This window comes from Emydura macquarii, unplaced genomic scaffold (genome assembly GCF_026122565.2).
Source record: "Emydura macquarii macquarii isolate MOO-44397 ecotype Brisbane River unplaced genomic scaffold, CSIRO-AGI_Emac_v2 contig_2422, whole genome shotgun sequence".
Lineage (NCBI taxonomy): Eukaryota > Metazoa > Chordata > Testudines > Chelidae > Emydura > Emydura macquarii.
The window spans coordinates 24,244,423-24,267,175 of record NW_027132559.1 but is presented as its reverse complement, the minus strand read 5'-3'; the positions used below and the strand labels follow the sequence as shown (position 1 = coordinate 24,267,175).

Here is a 22,753-nt window from a genome sequence, read left to right as displayed (position 1 = left end):
GAACTGTTTTGCACAAACCGTCTAAAGTAATTCACATTTGGACAGAGACCAAATCTGAAAAATGTCAGCTTCAGACGTAAACGTTTTGAAGTTATAACTTACTGATAACAAAAGGTTATAATAAAAATGCTTATGAAACCTTCAACCGAGCAATCATTACTGCTCCTCATGTAATGTTTTTTTTTAAAAACTATCACATTTCCTCTTTTCTGTATTTTTTAAATATAATATAAATAATGACAGTAAGAAAACAAACAATGGAAAATCAAATGGCATGGTATTGCTTACCATGGTGAACTCTGTGGTGACTGGGAGTATTAAGAATCAGCTCCAAAGGTCCAAGGTTGTTAACTACCTTTAAACAAAATTATCTTGTGAATGGATTGTCATGGACTGTGTAAAATTGAGCAAAATATAGAAGGAAAAGCTGGAGGAGGGGAGACAAAGAGTGAGGCTAATTTTCCCTTACAAGAGAACTGCATCTGGAAAGGTTTTTACATAAAGGAACATTGTACAAGTTAAAATAACTTACTAAAACTATTCTATTGTCAACTACTATGTAATAGGAGTTTTTATGAAACTTGTGTATAGTAAAATCACCATAATGCAAACTAAAATTGGGATTGTTTTGTATGCTTAATTGTTTAATATATAAAATAAATTGCTGGCATTTTAAAATTTTATTACATTGCTCATGATTCCATAGGGCTCTATTCATACGTCTGCTACCTATTCGTGTAGCCTTTGTCACCTGACCCTCTCAGAGACTAAATGTAATCAAGTGCCAAACTTCATTACAGCCTGTTCCTGAAACTCTCACGTCCACAAGTAAACCTACCCATATTCTGAGGAGAATGTATCAGTCTTCAGAGCACATTCCAAAATAATACCTGTTTTCCATGACCGATCATTTGACATTATAATTATTCACCATTAGCAAAAAACCCCAACACCCATCAAGTAAAGCTTCCTAAAACCTAGGAAATGTGAAGAGCAGAATCTGTCATGTTGTCCTCTATGGATGTTTTCTGTGTGAATCTAATTACAATATTTCATGCTCAAACACTACAATGATGTGCGCTCTGTAATTTCTTCACAGAGATGGATTTGATAGATTCCAGGTTAGATAGGGAGGCAGACAGTCATTGCCATGAGAGTAGAAGCATCCATTTCAATGGGTTTAACTGTGTAAGGTTTGCATGTAAGGTTTGCCGGATCAGTCCTTGAACTTGAAGGCACCCCAATGCTGCTTACAGTCATTGCACCTGTGCAAGTGAAGGTAAAATTGGGGTCAAAATGCATCAGCTGAAGCTTTTGCAGACAGATTTCATCCTCCATGCATTAGGAAAATAGCCACATGGGAGGAAGAGATTATTTTATACTTCTTTTGTCTCTCCCTGGCTGAGTATGTGATGTAAAAATAAACACCAACAAAAACTGCTGTTGGCCGATGAACAGATTGGGCGAGGTGTGCAGCCAAGATTAAAGCAGAATGGAAATTGGCGGATTAGTTCAGGTGCTCTAACTTTTCTGATTTTTATCTGTCACAGTCTCCCCACCGCCCCTGAGTTGTGAAGGGAAAGTTATGCATGTGAAGGCTGGAATACTGAAAGGTTTTTTTTTTTTAAATGATTTTTATTTTATATTCGCAAGCCAAGGACGACATAAGTAGGCACATTTGAATTTCCAAATACTGTCTCTAAATAACTTCAAGCCTGAAAGACCACCTAAGGGTGAGAAACAATTCATCATTCAGGCCTGCTCTGTTTCCATCCTCTCTCAAACAGCAAATCCCACTGTTTTCAACTATGTGAGATGTGACCACTAAATTAATATAATCTGATTCAAAAGAATTGGGTTCAGCTGCAGTCCAAAGCCTGAAAGATAAGTGATTTATTTACTAGACCACACCAGCTATGACCCACTTAGTTTCAATATATGATTGTAACTAAATATTTAGATAGTTTTTGAAAAAAAATAAGCCAAACTTAGTCTACCATAGCAAGGAGCATGATGCAATGGGTTAGTGGTCTCAACTGTCAGTCTACAGGTCGGTTCTAACAAGTCCTTGACAAAGTGGATACCTTTACAATTTTTAATTTCCAATTGATTAAATTTGTACACAAAAAAATTGCTAATCAAATATATCCTCTGAAAGGTTGTACTGCACCTAAGTGTTCTGAAGTAACTCTCTCTGTTTTCTGCCTCCCTAGAAGTCTCAGGAATATAAGTATCTTTTTAAATAAATACATTTGATTAATGCTAATGAGAGTATTTTCTTTAGAAATACAATCTCTCATGATTTCAAATGACCCCAAGCTGTAGCAGTCTTTCTTGAGCAATGACATTTGCAAATCCGCATTGTTAATGATTAATGTTTCAGAGTACCATTCTTCAATTTACTACTCAATCAGGCACACCTCTACTTCAGAGAAACAATAGTGACACATAGATGAAAATATTCTCTGAGATGGCAATCATGAGTATTCTATTTTCAACCTGGAAAGCTCTTGAAGAATAGCAGACCCAACCTCACAAATGCCTGACACGCTGAAAGTAGCAAAACATAAACCCAAGTTTCTACCAAGATACAACAAAAAATACATTTCACCTAATATCTAGAAGTAAAACTAGTCTAATTTTAGAAACTTCATTTGCTTTAAGTGATATTTCTAACTCTTTTGTAAATTCCTCCTAAAGAATAAAATTACAATTACGTTATAAATATTATCCTCACGTACACTATTTACGGTTTTATTCCTGCAGAAAAACACATCTGGAAAGCTCATTTTTCAAGGCTCCTGCAGCCGTGCATGGCAAAGCAGCCAGACATTTTTGCTGAATCGGATTCTAAGAGTCAAATCCTGCGATCCTTACTTAGGCAAAATTCCCAGAGGCAAATCCTTGGCTGGTGTAAACTGTTATAGTTATAGAGCTTTGATAATTTACACAGTCTGCTGATCTGCCTTTCCCATCACCCAGATGAATCAGTGGGAGTTTCTCTTCAGTGAGAATAAAAGGATTTACCTGCACATGAATAAACTTGCAACCATCTAAAAATACTACAAACATTATAAAAATCTCCCGGAAAATGAAGAGCTAGCGGTCAACAAAGAGGAGAGGGGGAATATGCACAACAGTAACAGTAACTTCACCTGTACAACAGAGGTAGTGTGATGTCTCTTCAGCAAAACCTTATAGCTCCTAGCACAGAAATATTGCCACATCCTGATTCTGTACAATTATGCCTCTTGTAAAACATTGATTGCTATTGGTAATATCAGTGGCAATAATCCCTTGTACTCGTGTTATGGCTCCACTCTGCCGTAAAGATAAAACTGTCACCCTATCTCAATCATTAGAGTTGGCTGAAACTTTAAATAAAAAGGCTTTTATTTTCCAAAATGGCCTTTTAAATTAATTTTTTTCAGAAAAAATATTGCTTCAGTCTTGTTTTTCCACAAAAAAGTCAAACCTGTAAGTTTTTTTTTAAAAGTGTTATCATAATGGTTATCAATTTTTTTCATTTACCATAAATAGAATTTTCAGTAAACAAAAGATTTCAATATTGTTGTAGCCATTTTGGTCCAAGATATTAGAGAGACAAGATGGGTGAGGTCATGTATTTTATTGGACCACCTTCTGTTGGTGACAGAAACAAGCTTTTGAGCTTACATAGAGCTGAAGAAGAGCTTTGTGTAAACTCAAAAACATGTCTCTCACCAACAGAAGTTGGACCAATAAAAGATATGATCTCACCCACCTTGTCTCTCTAAAAGATTTCAATAACATTGGTATTTTTTATTTTAAAAACTTTCTTTTTAAAAAATGGTCTGTTCAAATACTTTGAATTAAAAATTTTGAATTTTTTTTTTTTTAGAAACATATTTTCACTTTTCAATCTGCTCTATCAGTCATAAATGGAACAACCAGAATTTGCCCCAGAATTTTGTATTATTTAAGTGGAAAATGTTTTCCCATGAAATAACTTTTTTAAAAAATAGTTTGTAAAGAAAAAGAAAGGATGCAACACAAGCAATTTTTCTTGTCTTTGACCTCTGCCTTTAAAAATTCGTAATTTCTAAGCATCAAAAAATTGGATGGTACTAAAAAAAACTTAAAGATGTAGGATATGGGGGAGAGTGTGTGTATGTGAGAGAGAGAGAGAGAAAGACAGAGAGAGTGTATGTACATAAAACATGGCAGTTCACAAGTATGTGTATGTATGTAAAGCACGCCTGTTCTCTGCAACATCCTTTTGCAGCTACTTTGGGAATGCAGCAAAATAATAGCTATTAATATTTTAAATGAAGTCTATATTTGACGTCCAAGGTGTTGTCCAACTGTGACCTCATCCCTGTTTTGAACAAAATGGCTGTTTTCTTATGTCTGCACTTGCCTTTTATGCACAACCACCTACTGTTCTAAATCAAGTCCTGTCTCCAATTTTTCCTTCCTGAATTAGCACACCATGTGCACCTCAACTCTCCTATCAGTGACCCATAGATGAACTTCAGGATAACAATACAAGTCTATTTTGCTTGTTGCTTTGTTTGTTTTTTAAAAACCCATGGCCACAGAAAAGCCTCGTTTGCCAATCCTCTTGCAAATGGACTTTGTAAATAAAGTGTTTATGAGCCACATGCACAGGAATCCTAAATGTGCTACTCACAAAAGCTACACTTAGAACTCTTCACACAACATGTATTCTTCTGCCTCTTATTTCTTTTTAACAAACAGAGTACCTCTCCATTATTGTGTTTAGCTATGGCTACACAATGCAATAGAATTACTATGAAAATATTTTAAAGTAATTCCCCAACACCAAAACTTGACAGGTTCCAAGCTGTATTCTCAGAAACTCCCTCCATACATTATTAATCAAAACACATTGGCAAAGAAATAAAGCTTTAGTACGTAACCAGAAATATGTAATTTTACATAATAACATATTTATATAAAGATGTTTCCTTTGTGACAGCAAAACCTAGAGTGGACGAAAAGAACATAAATGCAGCAACATCTCTTGTGGCATGTAAGCACCTCCATTTGCGGTCTCGGGGTTTGTCAGCACCAAGGGAAATCTTTATTGCCTGGTACCTGCACCACTTCAATGCAGTTCTTGTTTAAATAATGAGAAAAAATCGTGACATGAAATCCAAGGGAAACTTTACATCTTGTGTAACAACTCCTTCTGTCACCACTACAACATGAATCTTTATTTCAGCTCTGTTTCGACATGAATGTTGGAAAAGAATGTCAACTGAGTAAAACAGGCAATGTTACAGTAAAACCATTTGTGAAACAAGGGCATTTTTCACCATAAGTTTGGGAGAGACTGTTTATAACTCAGCAATGGTTCAACTACCTCAGCATTACTGACCTACAGATGGTAGGGGTCAAATTCATCTTTGGTTCAACGCCATTGCTGTCAGTGAAATTACACCATGGATGAATTTGAACCCAGGGTTAGCACATTTGCTGAACTAGTTGGTAGTCAGGCACTTATTACTATCAATTTCCTCACCAAAATCAAGATGATCAGGATTATTATTATTATTTGTAGATGAATTTACATTTGAGACCATCTGGTGAGGAAACGTAAAAATAAAAAAAATAATTGCATTCCCCACTAACACTGTTGTGTTAATTCAAGACAACACACCCATGTATTTATACAGATGGCCTTGGTGACCATATTTGCCATGTGAAATCTCTACAGGGAAGCTAGGGAAAGGCAGAACTCCTAGGATATGCACTCGTCTGCCCAGTTTCACACTTTGAAATCCTCGGCAAACCCTGATTTATACACCGCCAACTGTTTTCCTATCTGATTAGGCAGTTTTCTACTCCAGTAAGCATGTAATATGGAGGTAGCCAAATTTCCACACTGAGGAGTGAAAAAACAATATTTATAGTTTGGAAATAAAACAAGCTGGAGGAATCAGGCCTGTTGGGATCATAAAGAGTTTCATAGGGGGTGAATTTCTGATAAATCTGTATTGTAGAAGGAGGTGAAAACCTAGCTTTAATGGATAGTCAGGCTTAGGGTATGTTTATATAATAAACACACAGGCTTAAGAAATATGTTTATAATAAGTTATCTTGAAAGCAGATTGTTGTCACTCATAGTTGTTTTACCTCTCAACCAGGAGGTCAAGGTTTGAATCAAGTTGGCATCTGATGTGAATGTTTCAGTTAACACTTTCAATAGGGGATTCTATTTCTCCTTGGAAAAAATGCCTAATCCAGCCTTCTCTTAAGGGAAGATGAGCGCATAAGTGTGTATGTTATTTCAATCAGTACGTGCAGCTGAAAATGACAGAAAACCTACATTAATTGGTCATTTTATGTCAAGCGACTAAGGGAGAAAGAGAGAGCACATGAAATTAGTCATTTTTTCAGTACTATTATTTGAAGTCAAACATTTCAAACAAACTCCAAAAGAACTTGTGCTAGACAGCTTGATTACCCCTCCTCAATTTAACGACCACATCACATGAAATGTGAAAGACATACTTGATCTGACTTATGTACTTTGTACTTGGCTTTATGTACACTCAAGAAAGTCTTGCCTATCATTATGACTGGGTGCTCAAGACATCTTTTACACAGCTTAAAAATATCCATATTAGACTAAAGTTACAGCCTAACTAAAGTGCAGCCCTTTGGATTTCATATTTCTATGTGGTAGAATACAGCCAGTGGCTTGCATTGGCTGCCTATTATAAAGAGAGCCCTTCAAGTTCCCTATTTGGATTTAAAACCCTAACTAATATAAGCACAGTATCCTTGAAGGACTATCTGCTGTCTTGTGTCTCATGGGAAAAACTAAGATTGCCTCATATAACTATATCAAGAAGACGGAAGGTGGAGTTTTTTCTGGCAAGGACGTATGCCTCTAACTTTCTCTCCCATGGTATATCTGTTGTAGTCGCAGCAGCAGTAAATCTTTATACAGTATATTTGCAGTGGAAAAGCAATGTTTTTTAGTTGCTTTCACAGTTTGATGTGGACAGATGGTCATTTTATTTGATTGGTGATTTTGGGTGACCATCTGGAGACACCTTAAAGAAGCTGGATTTTCAGAAAGCATTGAGTACTTCCTTCTGAAAGTCAGGGCCCTCTAAGGGTTCTCAAGTTGGGCACCTGAAAACTGAGGGCACCAAAATCACTAGTCACTTTTGAAATTCTTGGCCCCTGTATGTGAATGTGACAGATTTTGTAAGGTGCTGGGCATTTGCAACACCATTCAGCCTAATGTGATTTATAAGTGCTCAACACTTCTCAGGATTTGACTGACAGCTATGACTTATTATTACACTTCCTTCATTGATTGACATAATTTTGTTACACAATAAGGAGCACACACATTTTACTACTCTCAACGACCCAGGCTTCATTCCCCAGAATCTGGCAATACAGTAACCAAAGGAAATATGAAAAGCACCCAGGCATTACTGGGGATCACTTCATAGAGGTCTCTATATGGAATATTAGTGTAATATTACAGAGCTGAAGCTAGTGTATATTGATGTAGGGATTTCTGCTCTTAGGAGAGTTGCAGCACACTAACATAGTCTGTTGCTGTCCCTCTTATTGCTTACACTGGTTATTGCTGTCATTAAAAAAAAAAGTATCAAGTTCAAGAGACCAAACTCCAAACCCTGATAAAAGAAAATATGTTTCCATATTAATTGCATTGTACATTATCAGTCTAACTTCACTCTTATTCAGCTCAAAACAAGAGTTAGTTTTTTAAAAAAAGACTTTCAATAGAGTTGGTCAAAAATTGCCAGTTTTTCCACAGGGAAAGTTGAAAATTTTTAGTTTTCTCATTTTTTTGTTTTTACTACCATAAACTGAAAATTTTAAAAATGTTTTTTGAAACCCAAATAAATTTTAGTTCTATTCTTTCTTTCTCTGGCTTTTTCTCCTGTTTTCCTATTTTCCTACTTTTTTCCCAAAAGCAAAACGGATAGAGCAAAATGGCAGAGAAGTAGAGAGGAGAGGAGAAAAGCAATAAATAAATAAAACTAAAAACCAAAACAGTTCTTGATAAATTTCAGTAGTTTGAAAAATGACAAATTTCCATTTTTTTTTCATTTTTCCACTTTCTTGAAAAAATCACAGAAATTCAAATAAAATTAAAATTTTTATATAAAATAAAAGGCTATTTTCCCTCCAAAATATTTAAAATGGGCACGCTACCAGAAATACATAAATTGCAAGCCTGAATGTCCTAACACTTGTACTGGTATAAATCAGGAGTAACACCACTAAAAACAATAGAACTACATTGCGGTAAAACAGGTGTAGGCAAGAAAAGACTTGGGCCCTACATATGACAGCAGAGACAACTGTCATTTGCGGGGACTTTGTATCTTTTACCTGTGCAAAATGGGTTAAAAGTGCTGCCACATTGCAAAGTGAGGTAAAGAATCAGGCATTTTGAGCCAAATTCTGCTCTCAGTTACACTGAGATAATCCAGAGTAATAATTCAACAGAGTTAATATAGATGTTTCCTGGTGTAACAGTGTGTTCAGATGCAGCCTGCTACAATAGAGATATATTGTACTTTCTTATGGATATTTTATTTTTGTTCTCTCCTGTTATGTTGTTCTCTTTTTTTTTTTTTTTTTAATTAAGGACATATAGCTGCTGTTTGTATATGGAAAAACACAATACTCCCACCCCACACACAACTAGTCACAGAATGCAACACACCCCTTCTCCACCTGTTCCCAAAGATTTCTGTTTAGTGATAACACACTTTGCCAGTATTGCTCTTTTCAGCCTGCTGGCAAGAGCAATGGTTACAAGGGTTTTCATCCTGTTGGTAGCTAAGAAAAGCTAGTTTGGATGGATTGAACTGTATTGAAGCAGTTAGACCCAAACACTTCTTGAAATGTCAGTTGTTGGCAAATCCTAGCAATTATTTTTGAGCTTTTTTGCATGGGCATCAGTGTCCTGTCTGGACCTGCACAGACAACCTATATTTTACATTAAATGTTTTGGGTTTTTTTTGGTTTGTTTTCTTTTTAAAATGTTTTCCCTCTTTTTTCCATATTAAAAGTATAAATTGTTGATTTGCTGTGCGTGTCCGATGTAGCAGGGGTCTCCAAATATAAAATTGTAAAATGTCAGTGGGATTGGATTTTAATTTTGTGAGTTTAGCATTTCCTTATACAATTTGATAATGATGAGTTTAATGTGCCCTTGGTTGTTAAACAAATTTCTTGATGTTTTAAAAGACTGAACAAAACAACACAATTCCAAAACATTTACAGAAACTACAGTGTGATGTGGCCTGTTTCTAGGAGGCCCAGTCAAATCATTTAGATTATGAGGGTATAAGAGGTACAACTTTAAATATCAAACTATAATAATATCAATGTTTCAGGCTCTAAATCAGAAATACCATTACATTATTCCAGTCTTAGTGACATGCTTTGTCTATCTCTGGTTTGTGTTGGACATACCAAACAGAACTAGGCACACATATTTGCAGGACTTTCTTGTCTCAGGTCTTGAATTGATAAGAAACAGGGTCTTTCCCCCATGCTAAAGGAACTAACCTACTGAGACTACACAAGGATAGCTCTCTTTACTAATTGTTCACCACTTGAACTCTATATTTCCCACTAGTAGCTACATTTTATTCTAATATAATCTTGATTAAACAAAAATTACCAGATTGAATTTATCAGTATCTTTACTAATACTAAAATATGTGGCCTTTTCAGGCGACAAAGGGAAACTGACAAATTAAGAAGCATATCTAAAATTTCTTTACAAACACCACTTTGAATTATTGTATACAGTGTTGTTGTAGCTATATTGGTCCCAGGACATCAGAAAGACAAGGTGGATTAGGTAATATCTTTTATTGGGCCATCTCCTGCTGTTGAGAGAGACAAGTTTTCAAGTTACACAGATATTACCTCACCCACATTGTTACTTTAGATTATTTTTCACTGTTTATATTGTGTTTTCTTTTTGCATATTTCTCAACTTGCCCAATAAAGCAGCCTAGTCAATTTCACTTTTGTTTTTAGTCAGTGCTATTCAATACCACTTAAAGACCATGTATGTGTGAAGATTTATGCAGGTCTGACTTTACTCACTGTGGACAGTACCATTAACTTCACTGGGACAATCCACAGTGCACAAAGTTAGGACTTGTCTACACTTAAAAGTTAGTTTGGATTAAGGTAGGATGTGAATTAAAAGTGCAATAGCTATTCCTAAGCATCTCCATGTGTGGACAAGCCCTAAGGCACATGCATATGCCTTTGCAAGTTCACGCCTTTCAATTCTTACCTACTAGCACAGAACTTCAATTTTTGGGTAGCAAATACTGCGGGGGAATTTTTATTATTGTTTCACAGGAAATATTTTTTAATGGAAACATTTGTATTAGCCTAATGTTTTGTCAAAGCAATTTCTATTTTTTTTTTTTTTATTTAGCAGAAGTATTTCTGGACCAATCTGACCTTACAGTATTCCTTTAAGAAACTGAATACTTAAAACAATACTTCAGATATGAATTATTAGTTATACACATGTCTGTTCCTGCAATCATTCTGCATACAACACTTCCATTGACTTCAGTGGGAGTACCAATGACAGAGAGGATAAGGAATGTATAAATATGAAAAACAAACTTCACAAAGAAATATAAAAGTGATCACATTGACTAGGATCTGGGGGATCAATAAATGAATATTTTTTCTAATATCCGATGTTCTGTTACTCTTTTTCCATATGCTATTGCTGACTTCCAAGTGAGATGTTATGATTCTTTTATGTGTTGACCATTAGACCTGTGTCCCAAACAGATTTCCTGAGATATCATAAGCAATATCTGATTGCCTTAGTATACACCCCTCTCTTTCCCTCTCTTCCACACATAAACACATTCAGCAATTACATGAGAACTACTGGGTTGTAATATTGTACTTCCTTTAATTAGCAGTGTGTATTTTACTTGGGATTGTTGACCATATATTGTAATTTATTTGTATTTAGAACTGTTCATCTCGAAGAACAATAGTTACGGAAGGTTAGTAACCATTTTTTCTTCTTCGAGTACTTGCTCATGTTGATTCCATGTAGGTGACTCCCAAGCAGATCCATAGGGGGAGGGATCAGAGTTCAACGACCTGTGGATAGCAGGACTGCTCTACCAAATACAGCATTGTTTCTGGCTTATTGCATAAACAGCAAAGTGTGCTGCGAAGGTGTGAATAGATGACTACATCACAGCTCTACAAATGTCTTGGATCAGGATATGAGTGAAGAATGTTGCTGAGGACACCTGCGCCCTGGTGGAGTGAGCTGTCAGCACTGGGGCAGGTGCCCTTGCCAAGTCATAACACATCCGGATCCATGATGTGATCCATGAAGAGATTCTTTTTGATGTTACTGGAACACCTTTCATCCTATCTGCTATTGCTATGAAGAGCTATGTTGTTTTCTAGAGGGTTTAGTCCTTTCAATATAAAAAGCCAAAGCTCTTCTCATGTTCAGAGAATGCAGCCCCTGCTCTCGGCTGCTGGCATGTGGCTCTGGGTAGAAAACCAGGAGGAATATGTCCTGGTCTAGTGGAATTGTGATACAACCTTTGGAAGGAAAGCCGGGGGAGGGTGCAGCTGAATCTTGTCCTTGTAGAAAACTGAATAAGGAGACTCAGACATGAGGGCCCTGAGTTCCGAGACTCTCCTGGTCAAGTTATGGCCACTACAAAAGCTACCTTCCAGGAATGATAGAGAAGAGATCATGTCACTAGATGTTCAAATGGAGGACCCATCAATCTTGACAGTACGAGGTTGAGGTTCCATCGGGGAATCATCTGATGCAATTGAGGATATAACCTGTCTAGACCTTTAAGAAAACATCCCGCCATGTGGTTGACAAACGGCGTGCAATCCAGGGATGAAATGCCAAGATTGTGGCCAGGTGGACCTTAATTGACGACACCGATAGCCCTTGCTGCATGAGATGTAACAGATAGTCCAAGATGAAAGGTATTGATGAACACATGGGTGAAGTACCCTTCTACATGGACCAGATGGAGAATCCCTTCCACTTAGCTAGGTAAGCGGCCCTGGTGGAACATTTTCTGCTGCCAAGGAGGACCTCTCTGACTGATTCTGAGCACTCTAGCTCCAGAGGATTTCAGCCACGGAGCTTCCATACCATGCGGTGAAGATACTTGAGATTGGGTGTCAAAGGTTGCCGTGGTCCTGGGTGATCAGGTCTGTAACCAGAGGCAGACTGATAGAAGTTTCCACTGAGAGGTTGTGGAACATGGTGTACCAGCGTTGGCGTGGCCAGGCTGGAGCTACTGGAATTAAGGAGGACCTTTCCTTCCTGACCTTCAGCAGAACTTTGTGAATGGGCAATATAGGCTGAAATGCATCCAACAGATGACCTGTCCATGGGATGAGGAATGCGTCCATAATTGATCCTGGACTGTGATTCTGGAACGAACAGAACTGCATGCACTTCCTGTTTCATTTCATTGCGAATAAGTCTATGTGAGGAACTCCCCAAAGTTAGAAGATGTTGTTCATCACATCCGGGCGAAGAGACCACTTGTGGTTGGAGAAAGACTTGCTGAGGTGATTCATCAACTCATTCTGAGACCTGGGAACGTAGGATTTCTTGAGGTGTATTGAGTGGGTGATGCAAAAGTCCCACAGTCTGAAGGTTTCCCAACACAGGAGAGAGGAGCGTGCTCCATCCTGTCTGTTTATATAGAACATTGCTCTTGTATTGTCTGTCATGACACACACATTTGCCTTCCAGGTGGGCTTGGAAGGTCTGACAGGCCAAGAGCATCGCCCTCAGATCCCTTACATTGATGTGAAGTGAGAGCTCTGCTTGGGACCTGAGGCCTTGGGTCCTGAGTTCCCATCGCTGAGGCTTCGATGACCTGGAACAGTTAGAGGTAAGATGTGGAGAAGGGGACTTCTGCATAGACTGACTGGGGATTGAGCCACTAGTGGAGGGTCTCTATCACAGAGGGAGGAAGTGAGACTTCCCTGTCTATGTGGTTTTGGGATGGATGATACACTGAGGCTAGCCATGCCTGGCGTGGTCTGAGTCGTAGTTTTGCATGCTGAACGACATATGTGCATGCTGCTAAGTGCCCCAGCAGCTTCAGGCAGTTTCAGGCTGTGATGGAGGGGTAATGTTTTAACTCTTCTATAACTGAGCATAGAGTCCAGAACTGAGATTCCAGAAGAAAAGCCCTGGTTTGAATCTAGCACTGCCCCTATGAACTCCTCTGAGTGGAAGTCAGAGTTGACTTCTGCACATTGACCAGGAGACCCAACTTGTCGAAGGATGATCTTATCAACTTTACATCTGTTTCCACCTGCACATTGGTGCGTCTCAATCAGTCATTGAGGTATGGATAGACTTGTACCTTCTGCTTCCTCAGAAATGTGGCAATGACCACAATGCACTTGGTAAACACACGAGGGGCCACAGATAGGCCAAAAGGAAGTACCATGAACTGGTAGTGGGTCTGGTTGACATGAACTGGAGAAACCTTCTGTGACTTGGAATTATCGACACGTGGAAGTACGTGTCCTTTAAATCAAGAGTGGCATAACAATCCCCAAATCACAGAGGGAATAATGGAGGCCAAAGAGACCATGGGAAACCTCAGCTTCTTCATGAATCTATTGAGGTTTCATAGATCCTGGATGGGTCTGATACTGCCTTTGGCTTTCAGAATTAGGAAGTAGTGGGAGTAAAACCCCTTGCTCCTTAACTCCTGAGGAACCTCCTCCACTTCTCCTACCTTTAGGAGCACCTGCACTTCTTGGATTAGAAGTTGCTCGTGAGTAGCATCCCTGAAAAGGGATGAGGAGTGTGGGGGGTGGGAAGGAGTGAGGTAACTGAATTGAAGGGAGTATCACAGTTGTACCATGTACAGCACCCAGTGATCCAATGTGATCTGGGCCCACACATAGTAGAAGTGGGATAGCCAGCCTGAAAAATATATGAGTGAAGGATCTGAATCCTGAACTGGTATGCTGCCATCAAGTGCACCTTCAAAAGTTCCATTTGGAACCAGAGGATTGCCTCACCAGTCCGGGACGTTGGCTGGTAGAAGGCTAAGAGGGCCTCCTCCTGTAGCTTCTACCCTACTTACAATTATACTTCTGCCTGGGCTGGGATTGGTAGAACTGAGGTAGGGGTTGAGATTTGAAATGCCACCCTTGTGGTGCTGGGTTGTGAAGACCTAAGGAATTGAATGTAGTCCAACGGTACTTAAAGCTGTGGAGTTTTAAGTCCATTTGTTCAGAGAACAGCCCTGGACCCTCAAAGGGGAGGTCCTGGATTGTCAGCTGGACCGTGTGCAGGAGGCCCAAACCTTGTAACCATGAGTGTCAATGCATTGCTACCGCTTATGACACGGTGTGAGCTGTGGCATCTGCCAAGTCCAGTGCCGCCTGAAGTGAGGCCTTTGCAACCACTTTGTCCTCCTCTATTAGGGCTATGAACTCTGCCCTGGAGTCCGATGGTATAGACTCCGAGAACTTTGACATATAATTTTAACTCATGGGGGTCTATCTACTTAAAACTGCTTGCTGGATCACGATATGGAGTTGGACCCGCCCAGTAGAATATACCTTTATACCAAAAAGGTCCAATTTTTTACAATCTTTTGCCTTTGCAAGGGCCCCTGCTGATCTTGCTGCTCACGCTCATTGGCTGCTGCCACTACGAGCAACCCTGGTGGGGAATGAGTGTACAGATACTCATGATCTTTGGAGGGTACAAAGTATTTTCTCTTTACCCTCTTTGCCGTGGGAGGCAGAGAAGCTGGAGTTTGCCAAAGTGACTTTGTTGTGTCACGAATGGTCTTTATTAATGGCAGTGCCACCCTGTATGGACCCACTCAGGCTAAAACGTTCACCACTGGTCTGCGCTCTCAGAAAACTCCTCAATCTGGAGCCCCAAATTCTGCACCACTCTCCTCAAGAGCTCCTGATGAACCCTGCTGTCATCCACAATTGGTGCCACTAAAGAGTCTACTACTGCCTCATCTGGGGACGGAGAAGATGAAGCTCTGATCGGAGCAAGGGATTGCTCCTGAACTTCTGCCCCCAGAGGGTCTAGTGGAGCCAGTTCCATGCTGGGTGCCAGGTCCAGTGCCGTTGTGGTAGCTCATCACCTGATTGAGGTCGATGATGTCTGCTCCTGGCGGCAAGTCATAGCCACCGTCCCAAGTGTGACCCCTGAGCCTGGTGAAATGCCCATGGGTCCAAAATGGCCAGTGACCTGGCATTTGCCATTGTAGCAGCCAAGGCATGGGGAGGGGTTGATCAGCCTTGATACTCTGGTGCCGCCTCTCTGACCGGTACTGGCTTCTTCTAGAAGAATAAGTTGGAGTTGGGGACCAGGGGTGTGTGGCTCCGAATGGCGCCAGAGAGCATGTCAGGGAGAAAGTAACTGCGGCAGCATAGCATAGCCAGCATTCCCCTGGACAGCACCAGGTGCTTTTTTGGTCCCAGTGGTCTGGGAGCACGTTCATACCTGGGAGGAGATGGCGGTGCCATGCTCTCTATCAACTCCCTGGGCGCTTCAAAAGTTTCCAGCATGGAGGGGAGCTGTAAATCCTTCTCGCAGCTCTCTCTGGGCGGGGAGTCCAAAGGCACTGGACTCGACGGACCCCTCCCTGTGTCGATGGAATCATGCCCAAGGTTTCGGCACTTGAGTGGGCTGACACGGGTCGCACTCCGCCCAAGTCCTTACATCCAGTTGTTTTGGGAGGTGGCAAGCACCCCCTGTCCTTTTTCTTCTGTTCCTTGTGTAGCACAGGGGATTGTGAGCAGTGCCACATCCATGAGGTGTCCCTTGGTGCTGGTGATCCATGATGATGCCAAAGTTCTCTAGACACAGAGTCCCTCCTCAGTGCCGTCTCTCTTACGGACACCAGTGTACTCCGCACTGATGCCGATGTCACAGGTGTTGGCTCGGCCAGGCTCATCACTGAGTGTGGTCGGAGAGCTGCCTCCATTAAGATGAACTTTTATCTCTGACTCCTCTCCTTTTTTGTCCTGGGACGGAATCTCTTGCAGATCTTACAGCAATCCGTCTGATGGGTCTCTCCAAGACACTTCAGACAAGTGGTATAGGGATCGATCCTGGGCATGAGCTTTTTGCAAGCCCCACGTGGTTTAAAGCTGGCAGGGGAACAAGGAGGAAATCCCAATAAGCAAGATCCTAACTATTCTACCTATACTAACTATAAACTAACTCAAACTATTTTAATTATTTACAGGTAACAGTTCAATACAATTACTAGGAAGACATTTGCAGAGCAAAAGAAGATGGATGTTCCAACGACCGTCACAGGCGGTAAAGAAGGAACTGAAGAGGCAGGCGGTTGACACAGTCTTATATAAGGCTCCATGAAGGCGCGACTCCAATGGGCTCCAGAGACAACACTATGGATACCACTAGGGGAAACCCCTTCCAGCGACTGTGAATGTGGTGCACACACACCTCGTTGGAATGCACATGAGCAAGCACCCAAAGAATTTCAGTTTTTCAGCAGAAATTTTAATATTGAAAAATAACATCCGAAATATTTCAATTTGGAAATGCCCCTGTGATGCCTTATGGGAGTTATAGTTTGGGTGCTTCATGCTCCCATTCTCCTCTACAAGCCCTGGTTGAACTACATCTCCTGAAATGCATCATAGTCTGACCTCTTCATGAGGGTCCATGGCATTGTGCATCATAGGAGATATAGTTTATCAGGGTTGTGTGGCCCTTCAGAGACAATGGGGACATGAGGTACCCAACTACAACTCCCATAGGCACTGCAGCAGCACTTCCAAATCAAAACATTTTGATTTTTGACCTAAATATTTCAGTTTTTGGCTGAAATAATTTAGTTTTCATGTATTCATTTTTTTCAATAAAAAGCCCAAATTTTCTGCAGAAAGCACATACTTTTTCTAAAATAAAATAATTTAATCAATTTTCCTGTGAAAAACAAACAGTTTTGAGAGAAAATTTTCAACTAGCCCTAAAGATAAGTCCATTTTCAGTTTTTATCAAATGATTACATTTTTACTCATCGTTGCTGAACAACCCCTAGACTCATCTACCATGCTGAGGGCTTGTGTGAAAGAGTTCTACACAGTCACAACTACTTCCCTACTCCCCCTCCCCCAGCTCCAAGGCAGAAAATCATTAATAGAGTCATAGATTCCAAAGCCAGAAGGGACCATTGTGATCCTGTCTGGCCTCCTGTCTCGCACAGGCCATACAACTTCCTCAAAATAATTCCTGGAGCATCTCTTTTAGGAAAACATGCAATCTTGCTTTAGAAATTGTCAGTGCTGGAGAATCCACTACAACCCTTAGTAAATTGTTTCAGTGATTAATGACTCTTACTGTTATTTCCATTCTCAATATGTCTAGCTTCAACTTCCAGCCATTGGACTGTGTTGCCTTTCTCTGCTAGACTTATGAGACAATTATTAAATATTTGTTCCCTGTGTAGATACTTACAGATTGTAATCAAGTCACCCTTGCCCTTCTCTTTGTTAATTTACAACTAGCCAATACCAGTAGCAGATTACATCCTTTCCATGCCAGCACCGGGCAGAGTCAAGGCCCTTACCATGCTTAGCCTCTCTCCATCCACTTGAAGCTGGTAGTAATGGGCCCTGAGCTTTCATTTTCACCCTCATGCAAACCAATGATGCAAGAAGACTGCATAGAGGATTAAGGGATGCCTTAGGCAATTTTGCTTCCATGTGTGGCTGTCTGGGGCAATCATTCCCAAAATCAGCAAATTAAGCAGAAACTAATGCATGTCAAAGATCAAACAGGCAAAGAATAATGTGTCACCACAATTACTACTAACAGGGATTAGTTCAGTTGCTGCTTTCCAAATACCATTTGACATCCATGGAGTTATAGCTAAACCCAAAGAAACTAGCTTCCGCATTCCACAGCCAGGTTATACACAGGACTAATTTACTGGCTCTAATAAATGCATAATGGAAGGATATAGTTTAATGTGAACCCTAGGCCTTCTGAATCACCTGTGAAAATAAACTGAAATAAGAGTATTTCTGTCTGTCAGTAACTGTTCTGAAACATTTTGTGGCTACTGAAAAATTATATTTTAGTGCTTTTTGAGAAAGGTAATTTTGTTTTAGTCTTTTCATTTGAGGTTAGAATTGTTTAATTGATTTGGTTTAAATGGTTTAATTTCTACCAATTCTTTAAGAAATGAACCTTAGTCCTACAGACTGAGCCATTCCATTGACTTAAATGGAGCTAGATTGGGCCCATTTTTTTTCCTTGATTTGTTTTACCTGTTCTTATGCAGCATTACAAAAATGTATTTTCATGCTTTCAGCATTTGTCTTTAATATCAGTGAATGAACAATGGTTTAAATACACCACTATGAGATTTATTTCAGAATCCTAGGAATATGAGTGCCATCTATCTATTTTTAAAAGGCTTTCTTTAGGGATTTTCTGATAGAATTTCAGACAAGCATGCGTATGTGATTTAACCTTGCAACAGAGATAGCCCTCAGATAAGAGATTCTTGTAATGGAAGTACACAATTAAATATAAACAGGTAACTCACATCTGTCACAGAAGAACATTTGAATAAAATGACATCCATTTCTGTCACTGTAACACCTGCAGCCTTTCTTTATAAACAGCAGGAATGCTTTATGCATTGTAACAGTCCATTATGATTTTGGTACTAGGTTTTTTTTAATTCTAACTAGCGGAACAACTTAGCATAATCTTCAGATTTATAATACTTAAAAAACTGTCAGTATTTTACATAAAAGGCCAAATATAAGTGTATACCTACTAGGTTGGAGGAATATGGACAGGAAATCTGAGGGCTGAGCTAGTCCAACTGGGATGCAAAGAGTGGGTACTTTCAACCCTCAGGACTTTGTATGTTGTTTTCACAGAAATACATGAGCTGCATAATTTAAAATAAAATAGATCCCTGTTTGGTCTCCTGGTAGGAAAGCTGGAGAGAAACTAGTACTAAAGATACAGAGAAAGGTGAAACTTATGATGTTGAAAGAAACCTCATTTATCATGTGATGTAATAATGGAAATACTAAGTTCAAGTCTGGGGAAGGGTTGGAGTTTGTACTTCAGCTATAAACATTTGCTCCAGAGTGAAACGTGGCAAACAAAGTCTCAGTGCAGAAAGATCTCTTCTCCCTGTTTTTTTTTAAATTTGAAAAAAGACATTTTTTTAAGTTATTAAAAAAGCCTCCATCAGAAGTCAGTTTCCTTTTTCTCTCCTATTACTTGTTTGTTTGATTGAAGAGGAAATTGTTTGTCTTTAGTGCATAACCTGTACTAATATTTACTACATAACCTAAACTAATCTTTCAATATAGTGGAACAAAACAGTATCAACATGAACATATTTTGCTTTTCTTAAGGAGAAACAGCTAATGTGTGAACAAGAATTTTAAAATTAACATTTCATAGTATTTTTGTCTGTGTCTATTTAGGACCAAATCCTACCTTTGGAGATATCTATGTGTCATATAAACCATACGCCTCTAAGAGCAACTTTGGACTTGATAGAGAAGTGCCCTACACTGGAGAACTAAACTGTTACAATTTGCACTGGTGGAACACTGATGGTGTACTCAGAGTACACTAGCCCCAGCTTTCCTACACTAGTCCTCTGGTTAGTCACATGGCACTAGTTTCATGTGTACTACTGCCATGTGACTAACCAGAGGACTCCTTTCAAGCACTGCAGTAGAACTGCATGGGGGGGTGACTTATCCCACAGCTCATAGTACGGCTGCTTGCAGCAGGTGCTTCATAGAACCACAGCTGGCAACGGTATAATGCATTAGACCCTGACTCTGTAATGAGAGGCCTGTACTCTCATTAGTCTCATCAGAAATGGGGCTCTGCAAGGACACATGTGTCTGTTCATACAGTTCTTACTGCAGTATCGGGATCTAATGTCATACAATACAATAAATCTTTTCATATAATTATATTCTAGGTAAGATAATTAGAACCGTTAAAAAACACAACAATTTTTCATGAAAATTCACAAAAATTATACATAAAAATATCAAAAAATCCAAAAATAAAAATAAATTAAAAAATAGTTAATATTTATCACTAGCTATGTCTATTACAACAGTTGTCACACAATTCAATATAGTAGGCAAAATACGAATAGCTTAAGAAATTATTAGCTACAATTTCATTCCTAATTGTTTTATAATTGGCTGCCGGCCCCAGTGGTTTAATCCAATATTACTTCCAGTTTGGTCTGCTCTGGCTAAAGATACATGCATGCAGCCCCAAGCATTTGCAATCCACTGTGTTACAGGTCCTTGCTCCCCGTGCCTGATCTTCAGAGGATGCAAATCTGCTCCAGTTTCAGTTGGAGAGCCTTGACCTACTTCAAGCCGTAGCAGCTCATGCTTTTGGCTCTAGAGATCCCTGGTTCAATCCCTCGTGTGTGAGACACAAGGGCAGCTGTCACTCCTTCACATTGTCTCTGCAGAGGCTGCCTAGGTCATTCCTCTTTCTCCAATCAGATGTAGGCCTTGCATCCAGGAAGATATTACAATGAACACTGACACACAAGTGTCAGTGCTTGAGAAAGAGAGCAAATTGTCCATTATTTTGGGGGGTGGTTTGTTTAATGTTTTTGCTGTTAAGTTTCTTGTTTTTCAAAACACACAAAGTACCTGTCTCTCTTTTTTGTTTCTTCACAAGAATGCAGAGACAGGCTCAGCATTGTAATATAGCAATGGGCGAACCAACTGTCACCCTTGTTCTTCTTCTCTAGACAAGCACTGCAATAGTATGTCAGGGAGAATTCAGAGCACTCCAAGCCTTCAGGATGATACCCGTAGTGCATGTTCACAGCAATTACAGCAACATCTCAGCAATATCATAGTTATGAATGAAGGAGACAATAGTTCATTGTTTACTCCATTTCTCTCTCCCTTTTTATGTCTTGACTATTAAACTTGTCAGGCCAGAGACTGTTTGTCCACTGCCTAGCATGACAAGGCTGTGAACTCAACTGATACTAAAAGTAACACAAGTTGTTATTATTAATAGTAATAATACCGTTAACAATGTGCACATTAAACAGATACAAGTATTTAAACAAAGAACTGTGACCATTCCAAAGGACTAATTAATTTTCTAATGAATAGATTAGTCAATAATCTACTAATAAGGAGTCTAACTATTAATTAATAATAATCACTCCTGTGCAGACTGCCAGCACAAGGCCAATGCATCACATATGTCCCTCTTAAATCCTATTAAGGGCTTAAGGGCTTAGTGGGACTTAAGTGACGTACAGACCTCTCAATTTCACTTTAAGTGCTTGAGAAGCAAAATGCCCCGCCATGTAACTAATACAATTGTATGGAATGCTGGCACTTTACAGAACGCTTCTGCTACATAGAAGCGATGGCGGCCCTCAGCAGGGAAGTAGTGTATCGTATTCTTTCACTGACAGTGTAACAGCAACAACTTGCCAATGGCCCATCTCGTACTTCAAATAAATGTAGTCTAATGTTAACCTTACACATGAGTGACAATAGCACAAGAAAAGGCAGCATAACCAAAGAAGTGACGTTAGTGATGGCAGAGGTAATTAATCAATAGCTTCGCAGGGCAGGGTCCTACACATATGTGACATAGGATAGCCATACGCATCTAGGATGTAGTGTTATGGAAAATGCTGAAAGCCAAGACCCTTTGAACCAACAAAAATGTGTGGGAATCTACTTACTAATTACATTGGATTATTGCTTTTATATGTATGTAAATCATAGCTATAATTCGCACGCACATGCATGTTTGTATATGCATGCAAGTTCACTCATACAAACATGGTAATCAGACAATTGCAGAATGTGTTTTTGAGAATTTAGATGCAATCAGAGAAAGGCAGTATCTGACTTCAAATCAGAACTTTAACTATTTAAGCAGTACTGTTTTTCTAACTGTTTATACTGAAATATTTATTTCAGAAATGAAATCAGTTTCAATATATGCCAGTAATATTTAATAAGCTGCAAGACAGGAAAATATAGAATTAAAATAGTAAAAAGTTTTGATTCATTACAGTTAATTTTTTTTTAATTTAATTGGGACCAACTGGCCTCATTGCTTCTTATAAACTTTGCAATATATATTCTGAAAAAGAAATAAAAATGAACAGATGTTTCTCCTTAAAGAAGTCAGACAAAGATTTTTCTTACACAATAAATCAGCTGCTAGTGGATTTCCAGGACACTGCTTCAGGCAAATTGTTTAGGTATGGTTTAAAAACCTGATTTACCTCTGTATGTATCCAAAACTGGTAAAGGAGATTAAACTGGAGATGAACAGAATATACTGATGGAGGAATAAAAAGAGCCATAGGCAAGTAGAAAACCTGAAACATGAAAGAGAAAATATACATATATTTATGGGTCAACATTTTTCAGATATTATAAATATTTTCAATTATATATCATCTGAGATCTCAAAGGACTTTACAAACATTAATTGAACCTCACAACACCTCTGAGAGATAGATATTATAGACAAATAATAGACAGTAATAAATACTATTATATTACTACTAACAATAGTAAAGTGAGACATATAAATAACTTGTCGAAGGTCACAGAACAGGCAAATGGCAGAGTATCCAGTAATTCTGACTCCTAAATT

The 22,753-nt window shown here is 39.1% G+C and overlaps 1 protein-coding gene across 2 annotated transcripts in view; it reads right to left on the bottom strand.

Annotated features, from left to right (window-relative positions):
- AGMO (alkylglycerol monooxygenase) overlaps positions 1-22,753 on the bottom strand; it is a 245,299-nt gene that overhangs the window by 123,638 nt on the left and 98,908 nt on the right. For both annotated transcript variants that reach the window (XM_067562116.1, XM_067562117.1), the window contains exons 5-6: positions 22,377-22,472; positions 289-355 (exon numbers count right to left, since the gene is read on the bottom strand). In XM_067562116.1, coding sequence (XP_067418217.1) covers positions 289-355; positions 22,377-22,472 — 163 coding nt within the window. The remainder of the gene's footprint in view (positions 1-288; positions 356-22,376; positions 22,473-22,753) is intronic.